This window comes from Styela clava, chromosome 1, assembly GCF_964204865.1.
Source record: "Styela clava chromosome 1, kaStyClav1.hap1.2, whole genome shotgun sequence".
NCBI classification, from domain to species: Eukaryota; Metazoa; Chordata; class Ascidiacea; order Stolidobranchia; family Styelidae; genus Styela; species Styela clava.
In genome coordinates, this window is record NC_135250.1 from 9,090,908 (window position 1) to 9,104,541 (window position 13,634).

General features: G+C 35.2%; 3 protein-coding genes across 4 annotated transcripts; 1 reads left to right on the top strand and 2 right to left on the bottom strand.

Moving 5' to 3' along the window:
* Positions 1-529: 529 nt before the first annotated feature.
* Positions 530-3,467, bottom strand: LOC120340100 (5'-deoxynucleotidase HDDC2-like). The gene is made up of 7 exons (XM_039408355.2): positions 3,324-3,467; positions 2,850-2,920; positions 2,196-2,246; positions 1,651-1,753; positions 1,120-1,188; positions 841-979; positions 530-755 (listed from the first exon to the last, which is right to left on the bottom strand). The coding sequence occupies exons 1-7, from the start codon at positions 3,420-3,422 to the stop codon at positions 679-681; spliced, it is 609 nt and encodes a 202-aa protein (XP_039264289.2). The 5' UTR covers positions 3,423-3,467; the 3' UTR covers positions 530-678.
* Positions 3,457-4,749, bottom strand: LOC120340090 (cytochrome c oxidase assembly protein ctaG-like). Its single transcript, XM_039408346.2, has one exon. It carries the CDS (start codon positions 4,542-4,544, stop codon positions 3,663-3,665), a length of 882 nt encoding a protein of 293 aa, XP_039264280.1. The 5' UTR covers positions 4,545-4,749; the 3' UTR covers positions 3,457-3,662.
* A 772-nt stretch (positions 4,750-5,521) lies between these two features.
* LOC120346194 (kelch-like protein 25) lies at positions 5,522-12,489 on the top strand. Of its 2 annotated transcripts, none has more exons than XM_039415876.2 (11): positions 5,522-5,656; positions 6,014-6,197; positions 6,377-6,485; positions 6,568-6,713; positions 7,467-7,661; positions 8,761-8,904; positions 9,077-9,380; positions 10,220-10,365; positions 10,659-10,822; positions 11,191-11,464; positions 11,547-12,489. In XM_039415876.2, exons 1-11 carry the CDS (start codon positions 5,620-5,622, stop codon positions 12,064-12,066), a joined length of 2,223 nt encoding a protein of 740 aa, XP_039271810.2. In that variant the 5' UTR covers positions 5,522-5,619; the 3' UTR covers positions 12,067-12,489. The 2 variants fall into 2 exon arrangements, with proteins under 2 accessions (XP_039271810.2, XP_077970228.1); XM_078114102.1 differs by having other exon boundaries at positions 5,587-5,676.
* The last annotated feature ends 1,145 nt before the right edge of the window (positions 12,490-13,634 follow it).

Genomic DNA, 13,634 nt, shown 5'->3' on the forward strand with positions numbered 1-13,634 from the left:
TTCAAATATTGTTTCAGGAGCAATAATATTTAATTTATGTTTAATACGGTTCTTACGACTAGCAGAGAATCTTTCGTTAACTGGTTGACATGACCCAGAAAAAGGCCATCTGGTGGCAAGTTTTAGTTAAGATTCCCTTTGAAACAAATTTTGCCCTGATCTGTCATAGTGCGTCAGCCAACGCTTTGCTGTAGATTCGTACATCTTAGCCAGAGTCATATCGTGGCGAGCACCAAATTCTCTAATTACAAAGCTGCTGTACAACTGAACACTTCTAAATAAGCCCCATAAAATATAAATCGTTAATCGTGGCGAGCATCCAATTACAAAACTGCTGTACAACCGAACACTTCTAAATAAGCCCCATAAAATATAAATCGTTACACATCTATCAGACCCCCACAACAGAGATGCGACCTATTTCTTAAAGGGGCAGCTGAGCTTTTAAAACGGTAGGTGCTGCTAATGCAATGACAACCATAAACCCGATGGTAAGCTTCCGCTAACTGATCTAAAGTACACCAACAAAAGATCAAAACGAATACTTTATTCATTAAAAAACTGTACTATCGAGAATACCATCTCGTTGCCATAGGTGCTTTTGATTGGAGAACTGTTGAATTCACGGCCACCAGAAGTCATGCTATCCATCGAACAGTGCTGACCTCCCAAGAGCCATCATTTCGTTCCCTCTGCAGACCTCTTCTCTTTTAAAGTTGCAACAAAATCTTTCACAGTTTGGGTTTTAAAATAACCTGAAAAAATATTTCATTTTTTTATTAGTTTGAATGCCAAAATCATTAACACAACAAACGCCACATATCAAACTAGATAATTCACCTTCCGTACTGTCAAAAAATTCTTGAAGCCAACCAGGCCTTTCAGAGTCATTTTCATATTCATAAGCCTGTAAAATCATATCCAACCTATCAAGATCTTTTACGAATATTGATTCAGGTGTCTTCTGCTCTTCAAATTCCTGTTTATATCAAAACACAAATGAAGTTAGTTAGTAAGTAGAACATATTATATCATCAAGTGCGCTGATACCTGAACAATATTAATTTTAGTATTATTAAGAGTATTGTCTAAACTTGAAATATCATGTGCAAGCCTCACTTGAAATAAACTTTGAATCTCTTCGGCATTATGTTGAGGCAACAAATCTCCAAGTTGTTTCATTGCATTCTGAATAAATATAGTTACCGTTTATGAGGCCAAAAAATGACAATGTGGAATCCCTAAGATAGAAGGGGCCCAACTAATATATTGTGTTGTCAATATAGTAATACAGCAGACCATAGGTGCTTGGAGAGTTGGCACTAGCACAGTAGAATTGAAATCTGGAGTTTGCAGAAGTAGAAATTTCAAAATTTTAGACCTCTCATGAAAACTAGGGATTTTAAAATCACAACGGACTCATGCCAAAGTAAAATTTGGTCCTCTCAGAGTTGAGGGCTGGGGTCAAAAGTTCCTTTTTCTGGAGTCAGGAGCCTGAAACAAAAGGTTTCTCGGTCACGAGTTTTGTTTATTAAATGGCTCAAGAGTTGGGAGCTGAAGTGGGCAATGCCATATTGATGCAGGATTGCTGGCAAAAACCAATAGGATGTTTCACACATGCTGGTATATTTGAATTATTACTCGACATACCGTTTCTTCCGTATATTTTTGTTCTTTCGAAATCCCATCGCACGGGGTGTAATCTCCAACAATACATTCTGCCATGTCATGAACCAAGCAAAGTTTCATACAACTAGAAAAAAGAAATGTAAGATCATAAATTACTCACAATCAGGAATGGGTAGCTAGTTTGAAACTATAATGGCTCACGTGTTAGATTCAAAATGTGGCTCCAAAGCTTTATGTTTAACCTGATGTTTTTGGTATGACCATTACCATGAAACACTATAATAGTTGTAAATTTTAAAATTACAAACAATAATAGGCCATATGTAGATTTATTGATCAGGGCAGAGTAGATGATTAAACACATAGGAAACAAGGACCAATTTTAGACATGGCGAATAACACAAATTTACACCTTTTTTATAAAACTATTAATTATATAAGTTCGCACATGGAGTCAAAGATGAACTAGCAATTTATAAGAGTTCCCATACAGCAGAATTTCAGTAATTCAATGGGTTCTACTGCTTGCTTGAAAAATAAGGTTGATAGCAAAAATCTATACCTACTGGTCCTTCCGTAAATCTGGTTCACACATTGTCATTGCCATGATTGACATTCTGCAAGAAAATGTTGAGTGGCATTTCAAAATAGTGACATATCCCAAGATTTAACCAAAGGCATGTAATGAGAGACCCACTAATTTGGTTTGTTTATGTTTATGAGAGATGTTTATGAATATCTCGAATATTTAGGCCGGCTTCATTCGATGATTTAACCGCGACATAATTTAAAATCATCACCTCAAACTGGCAGATAATAATATTTGTTTTTAGATGTATAGCAGGGCTCTCGAGTTCGTGAAAATTTAAACTCGCCACAGACTAAAAACCTTAAAAAATGTTGACTTTTTTGACTCCAGCACCGAAATCCAAGGTAATCACATTTTGATAACAAAAACATTGGTGTGTGCAAGCTTTCTTTTTATACACTGTTAAGAACACTTATTAAACTTGATGCTTTTTTAGTTTCCGAGGGAAATTTTGACTTTTATTATCGCCATTGAAGCTTTGAAATTTTGACTACAGGCGTTTGAAAATTCGACTCCGCTGGAAGCATGTCAAACTGTGCCCAATATAAAAAAAACAAAAAATTCCTGAGAAAATGGACTAATACCTAGTTTACCCCAATGTCGTCGTTCCTTTAAGTTGTGTCTAACTTACCTATACATGTGTCCACTTATTGTTTCAGGATCTTCCACTCCCTTTCTCACCCAGCCTGACCGCTTGATTTTCTGAATACCAAATTCGTTTGTGTGTGAGATATTTGAGAACGAATTGAAGTATCATAACATTTTATGTCAGACAACTTGAAAGCTAAAGAGGAAAGTCAAACCAGATAATAAATTTCTATTCGCAAATTGATTTGAAGAGAGATAAACAGCATGGTTGGCAGACAACATTAATATACATAACTTTGGACGTAAAATGATTAAAATCTTTTTCGTGAAGAATAATTTCAAATGGTATAAATACATTCTGGCAATCCAACTTAATAAAATTATCTTTTTAGGAAGTAAAATATTTATTATGATCCATTTTATTTCAAATATTCGAAACGACACGGAGAAAAGGAATTTGAAACAAATATAGTGTGTTTATAAGAAAAAATCGCAATTTGATTTTAAAATCTCTCACCTTTAATCTTCCCACTAATGAATAAAATGTCATCATATCTTTATACTTATTCATATTTCGGTTGATATGACAGAAATTTCTAGTTACTAATTTATACATTCAAGTTCAAGCAAAATTATGACAAAAATCTATGTAAGAAAAAAATTAAACAAAAAAATAATCCATAAAATTCATAATACAAGATTTCAGAAGCAAATTATCACAACAGATAGAAATTTACAAGAAATTTGATTTTTTTTCTGCAAATAATTTTTTAAAACAAAAACTCAAAGTCGTCAAAAACCTTTTAATTGCCGATAGCTTGCAAAGCTGTGATTTCTATTTTCCAGTTTTATCTAATTATTGTGTTACAGCCGGTGCTGGCTGAGCCCCTTTGAAACGAGCGTTCATAAAGCCAGGCATAGGTAGAATTTGCCCTTCCTCGGCTTTGAAAAATGTATAAGATAATACAATATCATTAACTCTAGCTAATTGCGGATCATTATCGAATTCAGGGTCGATATAAAAAAATACAGGCATGTCCACTTCTTCATGTGGATTTAACCATTGTTCTTCAAAGCAAAAACATTGAATTTTATTGAAATAGGGTCCAGCTTGAAAAGGCAGCACATTATAGGTTGCAACCCCTACAATAGGTGTATCAGTGGGATTTTTGGCTGTATAAAATGCCAGAGCAGTTTCTCCTGGAACAACTGTCACTCGATGCTGCGAAGGCTTAAAATTCCATTGCATTGCTGCATGTCTATCTGCGTTGAAAGTTACTGTGATCGGTCTTTCTCGAATCGGTTTCATTGTGCTCACATTTTCAGTTTTGTGGCCGATGTTAGGATCTCCGCCAATTCCTGTGGCCTGACAGAACATTCTGTATAGGGGAACACTTGCATATGAAACACCGATCATGAATATTATTCCAGAAGCAATGTATAATACAACATCAACATTTGAACCACGATTTGTATGATAATATTTATTATTAATTGAAAATCTCAATCTTGAAACATGTAGTGTCCGTCTTTTACATTGCACAGCAAAATCTTGAGAAGTTTGTAATAATAACTTCTTTGTAGGAAAAAGAATTTTCAACATGGATTTTCCACTGCAAGTAGTCGATATTCCACTGCTGGTAGAAGCCAGCCTCAATTGACATTGCAATGTTCTGCATAAACTTGAAGCAAGTCTAAACATCTTGTTTTCAAATATTACTGTTTCAGAACAAAACATTACAGTTAAAAATCATATTATGGATAAAAAAAATAGGTTTTCTCGCACGACTGCATTATGTGTACTTGCATTCAGGTATGTCTTCATGTCTAAAATGAAGAAAATAATGGAATGCTTTGCAAATAATTATATTCAATACAACAGATTCTTGATGTTTGGGAAATTTAAATATACTATCTATCTAGCATTCTATCCTATCAAATTTAATATACTTTATTCGAAAATTTCAATATAATACATGTGGCCATTGAAAAACAATTAATGATTTTTTCATTATTTCTGAATATTTAATTTAAAAATATATAAGGATTTGTGCAAATTTTGAGTCTAAATATTAGAATTTGAAATAATATTAGTTTGCACTTTGCATTAAATACTAATTTACTCGTATACTAAGTAACACTGCTCACTCATATTGTTTCACTTTCAGACGCCCAACACGCTTTCAGACTCAGAATACAATAAAAACGACAACAACGCGGTGACAGGTATGCGACCAACTACTGGAATAAAACCTGATTTTAGTCATAACATTACCAACAACAAGCGAAGGAACCAGTCCAGAGTATCCTCATACTAAGTAATAAAAACCTCATATCGGTATTTCACGCCGAATCTGTTCTTATCATAGTAGACTGACTGATAGAAAACTTGATGTAATATTTACAATTACAAGTTCCAACGTTTCTAATATTTCGAATTACCAAATACTTGCCATGCAGATGCGCAACACAAGAAAAACGCCGCAATTGTCTTTGTTTTATTCGTACGATATTTGTGTGAATGAGGGGAATTGGACACATTTGAGAGGTAGGAAAATCTTTCCACTTCCCGAGATAAATATGCAAACATATCGCCCTAACGTTTCGGCATGTCATGCATGTAGGAGGTAGACGCTTTCTCTCAGATCCCAATGTTGATAATTGATTACGTCACAATGACCAAACATGTGATTTATGTATTTGTTTATCCTGCGTGACTACCCGGAAGATAGAGAACCTATTCCAGGATTTTTTATTCAAGCTTTTGTGAAAATCATGTGTGAAAATAACTCTGCCTAATTACAAAATTGAAAATGTCATCAAAAGCTTCCGGTGATGCTCCACAATCAGGTAATCAATAGGAATTCACAGTAAGTTTTTTAAGTGCATTGCAACCGACAAAGATTAATCGTTATATCTAAAATGTAGTTAAAAATCAAATTTTATATGAATGGCTTATAGTAATAGCTGTAGAAATTCGTTTGTTAGAGACATAGGGCAGCCTCGCGAGCATTCTTATATTTGAGTTTATTATTCACAAATAGTGAATGGTACACGCCGTACCTAATGGTACCTAACTTTCTGAGCTTATTAGTCTGCACTAACATTTTTTCGGGATTTAAGTTAGAGATAAAGAGTGAATATGTTCTGATTAATGAAAACTGGTAAGATGAGGTGAATCTACTTGTTTATCTTTTTCAAATACAGAAACTAAACGAATAACAGAAAAGAAGGATGATATTTACAATTGGAGAATGTCTTACGAGGCGTGGCAAACATTCAACGACTTGAGAGAGAAGGGGCTTTTCTATGATGTCACTCTTGTCACAGACGACCAGCAAAAGTTTTCAGCGCACAGGATTGTTCTGTGCACGTGTGGTCATTACTTCAGGTACTGAAAGCTTTTACTTATTTATTTCGCAGCAATCTTTCCATTTTCTTACGTTATTAATATGATAAAAAAGGAAATATCCATTGCAGTATTCATTTTCTTAAAGCGAAATGAAAAATCGTGCGTTTCATTTGATTGAAACACTAATACAGTCAAATGTCTTTCGGCATTTTTTACAGATCATTATTCAGCGGACGCTGGAAAAGCAGTAGTCAGAAGGAAATACGGATTCCCGGAGTAAACGCTACTATGATGAAATGTGTTATTCAATTTGCTTATACAAGAAGTGTGAGAGCCAATCTCTAGTTTGTCTATATATATTTAATTTTTGCCTGGTATCTGCTCAAATTGTTCATATTTGTTGTTACAGATAAAGTTAAATTCTATAAGCGAAGCAAAGGAGTTGCTCATTGTTGGAAACCACTTCGGCGTTGACGAAATGATGAAAATATGCGCCCACTATCTCACGCAAAAAATGAAGCCCAAAAATTGTTTGGAATTTTGGGAATTCGCCAGGTGATAGATAGATAATGATTTATTTCCGATACAAGTACATAATACAGTAAGCATGAGCAAATAACAATAAGCATAAAAATGTATACGGAAGGGGACGGGCAAGACTTCCAAGGTCAACAAGGTCGACCGACCCCTAAGGTAAGATTCTACCAAGACAGGACACTCTAAAGCAGGCATCATAATTACAATAAAGAAATAGAAATTTTTGAGTTTTAAGCCCGGTTAAGAGGCTCCAGAAATCAATTCCCCGAAAGTATTGGAATAGAAATAAAAATTACAAGGAACAAAAACATCACATGATTACGCAGATCATGTTTTTGATAGTAATTAAAAATGCGAGAAAGAATAAGAAGGGCGTCGGGCTGATGAGAATGAGGCAATTTCTATGAATAGGTGAAAAATTAAAAATACCATACTTCCCAAGCTATATAGTACATATAATTATTACTTCAGACTATATATAATAGTATCTTCAATAATTTTCACAAAGACATATAAAGAATGCATATATAAGATTGTGAATTCCTATCCATTTGATTGTTGGTTACATATACTTTAGTAAAAATCAGCAATGCTTTTTCGTTAGAGTTGAATGAATAGTCAATAGATCTTCTAATATATATATATATATATTGAAATAAATGAAAAATAGGTATAACGAACTATCACTTTTTAAATCGATGAACGTGGCCTGCATTTGTTATGTTCTATCTGTGACCCACAATACCCAGTCTTTGTGTTTTATTGATCTAGAATTTACTATTGCAAAGAGTTGGAGATGAAAGCCTTTTTGTTTATTCTGAGTAATTTCCAATCACTCGCGAACCTCCAAGAATCTTGTAGTGGTAAGACGTTGATGGAACTGGATGCCGATAGTCTGCGGAAAATTCTTGAAAATGATGAACTCAATGTGAAAAACGAGAAGCTGCCTCTTCGTGTCGTTTTGAGGTTAGACCAGGGGTCACCAATTTTTTTTTTGACTGCAGACCAGGTATGACTCAAACTGTGTTGAAACGGGCCGGACAAATATTTTTGTCAATGCAATACAATAAATTTCCAAAAGTAAGAAAATCCTTTCAATTTATTCAACAATACAAATTCTACATTTCTGAAGTCTTGAATATTAAATTCTATATCGCAGAATATAGATCAAGAACAACATGAGGTTACCTGTTAAGATAACAATTGCTGTCATGAATATTCGCATGTAAGCAGTACAAAAGTTAATGTGACTTGTACTATTAGCGTAAAATTCACGTTCGACGTTTATTTTAGCACGAGAAACGTACACAGCAACGGCACGCGCCACGAGTGTATCCTTCGCGGAAACGCTGCGTTCCGGTATAGAATTTTAGAAAAATAGTGATTGACTTACTTGATTCATACTTAAATTTCTAAATCACGATCAAAACTAACGAATAGCATTCAAAATCGCGAAAACGAGATATCATTTGAAACCACAACTGAAAATCCGGAGCGAATGCGAGAAGGTCTATTGTTAGGTCACGTTTTGCATCTTGCTGATTGGTCAATGTTACGAAATAAACAAGTAAGTCGATGCTCGGGAATACATCCCTTGGAAAAAATGCACCTTGTTTTCATGTTATTGCGGGCCAGATGAAAAGATGCCACGGGCCGCATCCGGCTCGCAAGCCGTAGTTTGGTGACCCCTGGATTAGATAGTCAAAACTTCTCATGTCTACAACACAATTATATATATATTCATTTGTAAACGGCATCGTGTCATGTAAATAATATTTTATGTCCCTTTTTATTCAAACAAGGGGTGTATATCTACATATATATCTTAATTTTGATTCCGTCGTCTTCAAGTACATTCTATAATCCACAAGATAAGCTGCTGGTTCTCACATATGGTCATTTTATATTCCACTATTTTAGCCACTAGTTTTCATTCATACACTGCAGAAGTTGTGTAGTATCTAAAAAAATTCCCCAAAATTTTTTTTCTCCAATGTTTGTGGTTTGAATTTTGAACATCCAACGCTAGCCCACCCTTTTGATTTAATGGAGTTGTTTTTGACAGCTGGGCTAGTAGTCCAATCAATCGTCATCGCCAAACGGATTTCTTCAATCTTCTGTTCTCCGTCAGACTAGGTTTGTTGAAAGCGGAATTCATTGAAGCTTTTGTGAGAAATCACGACCTCGTAATATCATCTGCACGATCGAGGTAACTTGTGTCAAGTTTTTTAAATGTTGTTTTACTAATTGTTTATCTATGAATGCTATGGTATATATATATAAGATTCTGCTTTGGAGCTCGAAATATTTGACATAATTTTTTAATCATATTATATAGTCAAGTATTAGTTTCTTGCCCTAAATTAGTATTTTTAACGCAGATCCCTCATAGAAAAGCAGATTCATTTATCGAGGATGAAGGAAAATCTTGGAGACAATAAAGCAGCTTTCACAAAATTTGCTACCGATGTTGGCACCAAGTTATTTAATGCAGACATATCATTTCCACCAACATCGCTAGAATGCGATATACTGCGCCTCACTTCGAGGCCTCGTTTTCCGCGAGAAGTTATTCTAGTCGTGGGCGGATGGAGCGGCAACGCTCCTACATCATCTAGCGAGGCATATGATCCTGTGACTAGAACATGGTGTGATACAAATATAGCGTTTCCGACGCTCTTGAAGGTAAGCGTCGGCGAAAATCTGTGGTTTATATTGTTAGACGCAATCTTTCTTTCTGATGTGATCCATATTTTCCATCCGACTAAGGTTCCGTAACAGCTGTCGCCTCGCAGTAGGACGCATACATACGCATGACTGGGTTTTTTATATATACATGACAATTAACGGCACAAAATACCTAATGTGTATAAAGAGTAACTAGAGTATATTTTCGATTGCAATATCTCAAATCGTTTGACGACCTTTAGTGTTAAGTAGACTACTTCTGATTGCGTGTTATTCGGGGAAATTGAGAAACCAGGCACGCCATTTTTGGGAATTGCTCCAGAAAAAATGCTTCCCAATCAGAGAGTATATTTTGTTATAATAAATACCAATGAACTACACCTTTTTGACCACGTTTATGTTTACTAATGTGCAAAATATATACCTAATACTGGCTGTTATGAAAGGTATTGCCAGAATCTTTTTCACTATACCTATTTTAGCACCACTGAAGTACATTTCACAGAAGGTAATAGTGAAAGAAACTAGAGCAGAATCTGCAAAACTCTGCTGTCATATATAATACTGGGTGACCGTACATTTGAACCCATGTACATTTGAACCCATGTCTATATCCGCGGGTTCAATCAATATGCAGGTGCTGAAACCCATGGGTTAGGGTTAGTATGGGTTCAACTATCCGTACAACAAAAAAATTTCAATAGGTGCAATAGTATGCAGGTGCAATTGTCATGGGTTCAAATGTACGTGGGTTCAAATGTAATGGAACCATAATACTGTACTGATTTAGTAAAAGCAATGTAATCAACTGAAAACTTAACTATTAAATTCTATAGAAACCCCGAGCATATCACGGCGTGTGTTATCTTGATGGAATGTTATATGTTGTTGGTGGATTTGATGGTCAGTTAACATACAATTCCTGTGATCGTTATAATCTCATATCAGGAAAATGGAAGAAAATGTGTGGAATGCATCACAGGTATACTTGCGCTCCATGAGCACGAAAACGTTGATACATATGAAGAGAGAAAGGATCAATATTTGTGACCGCGCCGTACTCGATAATATGAGCCCATAATATGGGTATTGGCGATTACTACTAAACACTGCATATACGAAAGTATACTGTACTGGGAAATACAGTGATATGAATAAAAAATTTACCTCAATTGTTTATTATTTATTAATACCCAAGCGTATGGTACATTTGGTGTAATTATGTGCAAATTCGGTATGTTTCAACTTATTAAAATCATAATGTCACACTTGTAGGAGATGCTACGTTGGAGTTGCTGAACTTGATAAATTGATTTACGCTGTTGGTGGATCCGAAGGTGGAGGGGAACATTTAAGATTAAAATCCGCGGAGAAATATGATCCGAATGTTAATGTCTGGACTCGTTTACCCGATATGACTGAAAGAAGGAGCGATGCAGGTAACATCTGATCAGAGAATGTAAATCACATTTTTAACAATATAAATATACTAAAGCATGTGTAGTCGGAACTTATCAGTCTGCATAAAGTGAACAAATCTGTTGAAATCAACGATGAGAGAGTAGCATGACGGACTATATCGTGCCAGCCAACCTTCAGTCGTTAATTATTATATATATATAGTTTGTATGAGCGCAAAAACAAGCACACGCATTGTATTGACATGCTAACACTATAGAATTAACTTTTGCTTGTGGTAATTTAATGTTAATAAAGTAATACTTTCATTACAATGCATTTCATTGAGTTTAAACTTTGGGAACGTTTGTATTGGGGCATTTGAAATATAATTCTCCGTTTGTTTCAGGTGTATGTGGGTTATCTGGAAAGATATACGTTGCTGGAGGTTTCACTGGACACCAATGCGTATTTTCTGTTGAATATTTCGACACAGAATCTCAACAGTGGTCACGCATTATTCCGATGCGAATTCCTCGTTCGGGGGTCACTGTTATAGCCTACAAGAATCGCGTTCTTGCTCTGGGTGGATTTGATGGAAATTCTTCCAGGTTGAATAGTGTTGAAGCTTACGATCCACAACTCAACTTATGGACGACATGGCCCGATATGTCAACTGGCAGGTACCATTATACTGATCAACAATTTTATATATTAACTCGGATTCGATCCACTAATTTTAAACTCACTTACGTACATTGGCAGGTCCAACTTTGGTGCGTGTGTGCTCGGAGGAAAACTTACTGTTATGGGTGGATTCAATGGAGTTTCCACTTGTTGCAACGTAGAATACTTTGACGATGAAGGCGACTCGGATGACGTAATTGCTGGAGGAAGTGACGCTGAAGTTCCTGGTCCGAGTAATCGATTGGCTCGGCACGGCAACGATAGCCCTTCGTATGAAGGTAATGGAAGCGGCGACAACGATGAAGATAATGCGGATGGTTTGAGGCATGTTTTAAGACTACAAAACCTGAGGCCCGAAAACTTGCCTGCCAATCGTGAAATTCCGACCGGAGTTTGGCGTCGTCTGCCGGATATGAAAATCAGTCGAAGTGCACTGAGTTGCTGTGTGGTTAAGAATCTCCCACCGCCTTTTCTACGGTCAGTGGTTGCTCCTCTTGAATCCTCGGGGCATCACCCAGTGGCAGGATCGACGCAACAATGGGATGCTTTGGATAGACTAATGGCTGTTTGCATTCAAAATACATTTCATAACAGTTGAAAGTGCCATTTACTACTGGTTGCTTTATTGCTAACGCTGTCATTTTTATGAATCTCGATTTCTTCTTTTTTCCTAACTTTTTTATTCATTCATGTTTTTGCGCCATTTCTTTGTTGTCCACTGTACTATGAATCGTCAGTTTATTTATTTAGACATATTATGAGTTTCCGTTGCTCGTATTTTTGTTTTATACGCAATTTCATTAAACAATAATGATATAATAATATAGAAGTATATTGAAAAAAAATGATGATTTCTGACTCAAATTTATCGATTTGATTATGCTTAATATGCGTTCCACATATATTCTTGTATTTGTCAAAATATGTACTTTTAATTAGAGCTGTTATGTTTAAAGTTAGATCTACGTAAACTATTTATTTTTTGTTTATTTTAATAGATCTTAGGTATTTACTCGGCATTTAATCCTATACATTTGTGATATGATTGTTTGTCATATTTATATGATATTTTTATACATATATACTTTGTACATATATAAAATATATATATATTCACATACCAACTGGTATCAGTCTCTTTATATTTATTATTGTCTTACAATGCGAATACACTACAAAGTTATAAATTCAATATACAGCAACCTGTCGGGTAAACAAAATTTATTTATTTCAATAACACAATTTGTACCAAAATATTAGGCGCGTACAAAATTGTTACAAACCACGCGAGATATTTTCAACATTCGTTTCAAACTTACGCTCGATGTTATACCTAGGCGACGGTCTTTAGCATTATATCACGATTCTACTGAGTAGATAACTGAGAACACATTTCAATAAAAATTTACAATGCTGTTTTGAGCCGCTACATGTGTTGTACGTAGCAGTCCGAGGTCATCACATATAGAGAAAAATTTACTTTCAACTAATATATAATTGTCGAACAATGGACCTCTCCCCGACCTTTGACCCCCGAAAAATTCTTCCTATACTTTACCATTGCAAAATTTTCGGGGTTATTTCAAGAGTGCTTTTGAGAGTTGGCGCCTGTGAAATGGGGTATGTGTTTCAAACCATCATTATGATTTATCGCATACAACAACCTGTTTTTTAAAGGTACCGTTAAAGAATTTTAGCCTAGTCTATCACAGCTATTTCTACACTAATTTTTATTACTGCAATTAAATTAAAACTCCTAGGAAGACAGGGTGACCATTGAATTATCTGATTTACATTTAAGTTTCCAAAACACAACTGAAAACTAACGAATAGAGTTCAAAAATGCGAAAACGAGGTAATGTTTACGACCACGCTTGAAAATCTGTCTGAGTGAGAAAACTGTCTGAGAGGATGCGAAAAGGAAGCATTGTTACGTCACTTTTTACAATTTGCTGATTGGCCAATGTCACGAAGTAAACAAAGAAGTCGATGCTCGGGGAAAGGTCCATGGGAATATATATACTTCGTAGAAAAGTTGAAAATTTAATATACAGCAACCAACCTACCAGTGAACAAATTAAAAATTTGTTTACTTGTCCGAGATCATTACATACAGAGAAATATTTACTTTCAGCTAATATGTTATTGTCTTATAAAGGTAATATA

Coding starts and splice junctions, on each gene's coding strand:
- LOC120340090 (XM_039408346.2), bottom strand. CDS start 4,544: ATGTTTTGTTCTGAAACAGTAATATTTGAAAACAAGATGTTTAGACTT.
- LOC120340100 (XM_039408355.2), bottom strand. CDS start 3,422: ATGTATAAATTAGTAACTAGAAATTTCTGTCATATCAACCGAAATATG. Junction 1,189..1,650: donor AAAAATATACGGAAGAAACG/GTATGTCGAGTA, acceptor ATATTTATTCAG/AATGCAATGAAACAACTTGG. Junction 980..1,119: donor AGATTCAAAGTTTATTTCAA/GTGAGGCTTGCA, acceptor TGATATAAACAG/GAATTTGAAGAGCAGAAGAC.
- LOC120346194 (XM_039415876.2), top strand. CDS start 5,620: ATGTCATCAAAAGCTTCCGGTGATGCTCCACAATCAG. Junction 6,714..7,466: donor GAATTTTGGGAATTCGCCAG/GTGATAGATAGA, acceptor TTATTGATCTAG/AATTTACTATTGCAAAGAGT. Junction 10,823..11,190: donor TGAAAGAAGGAGCGATGCAG/GTAACATCTGAT, acceptor CGTTTGTTTCAG/GTGTATGTGGGTTATCTGGA.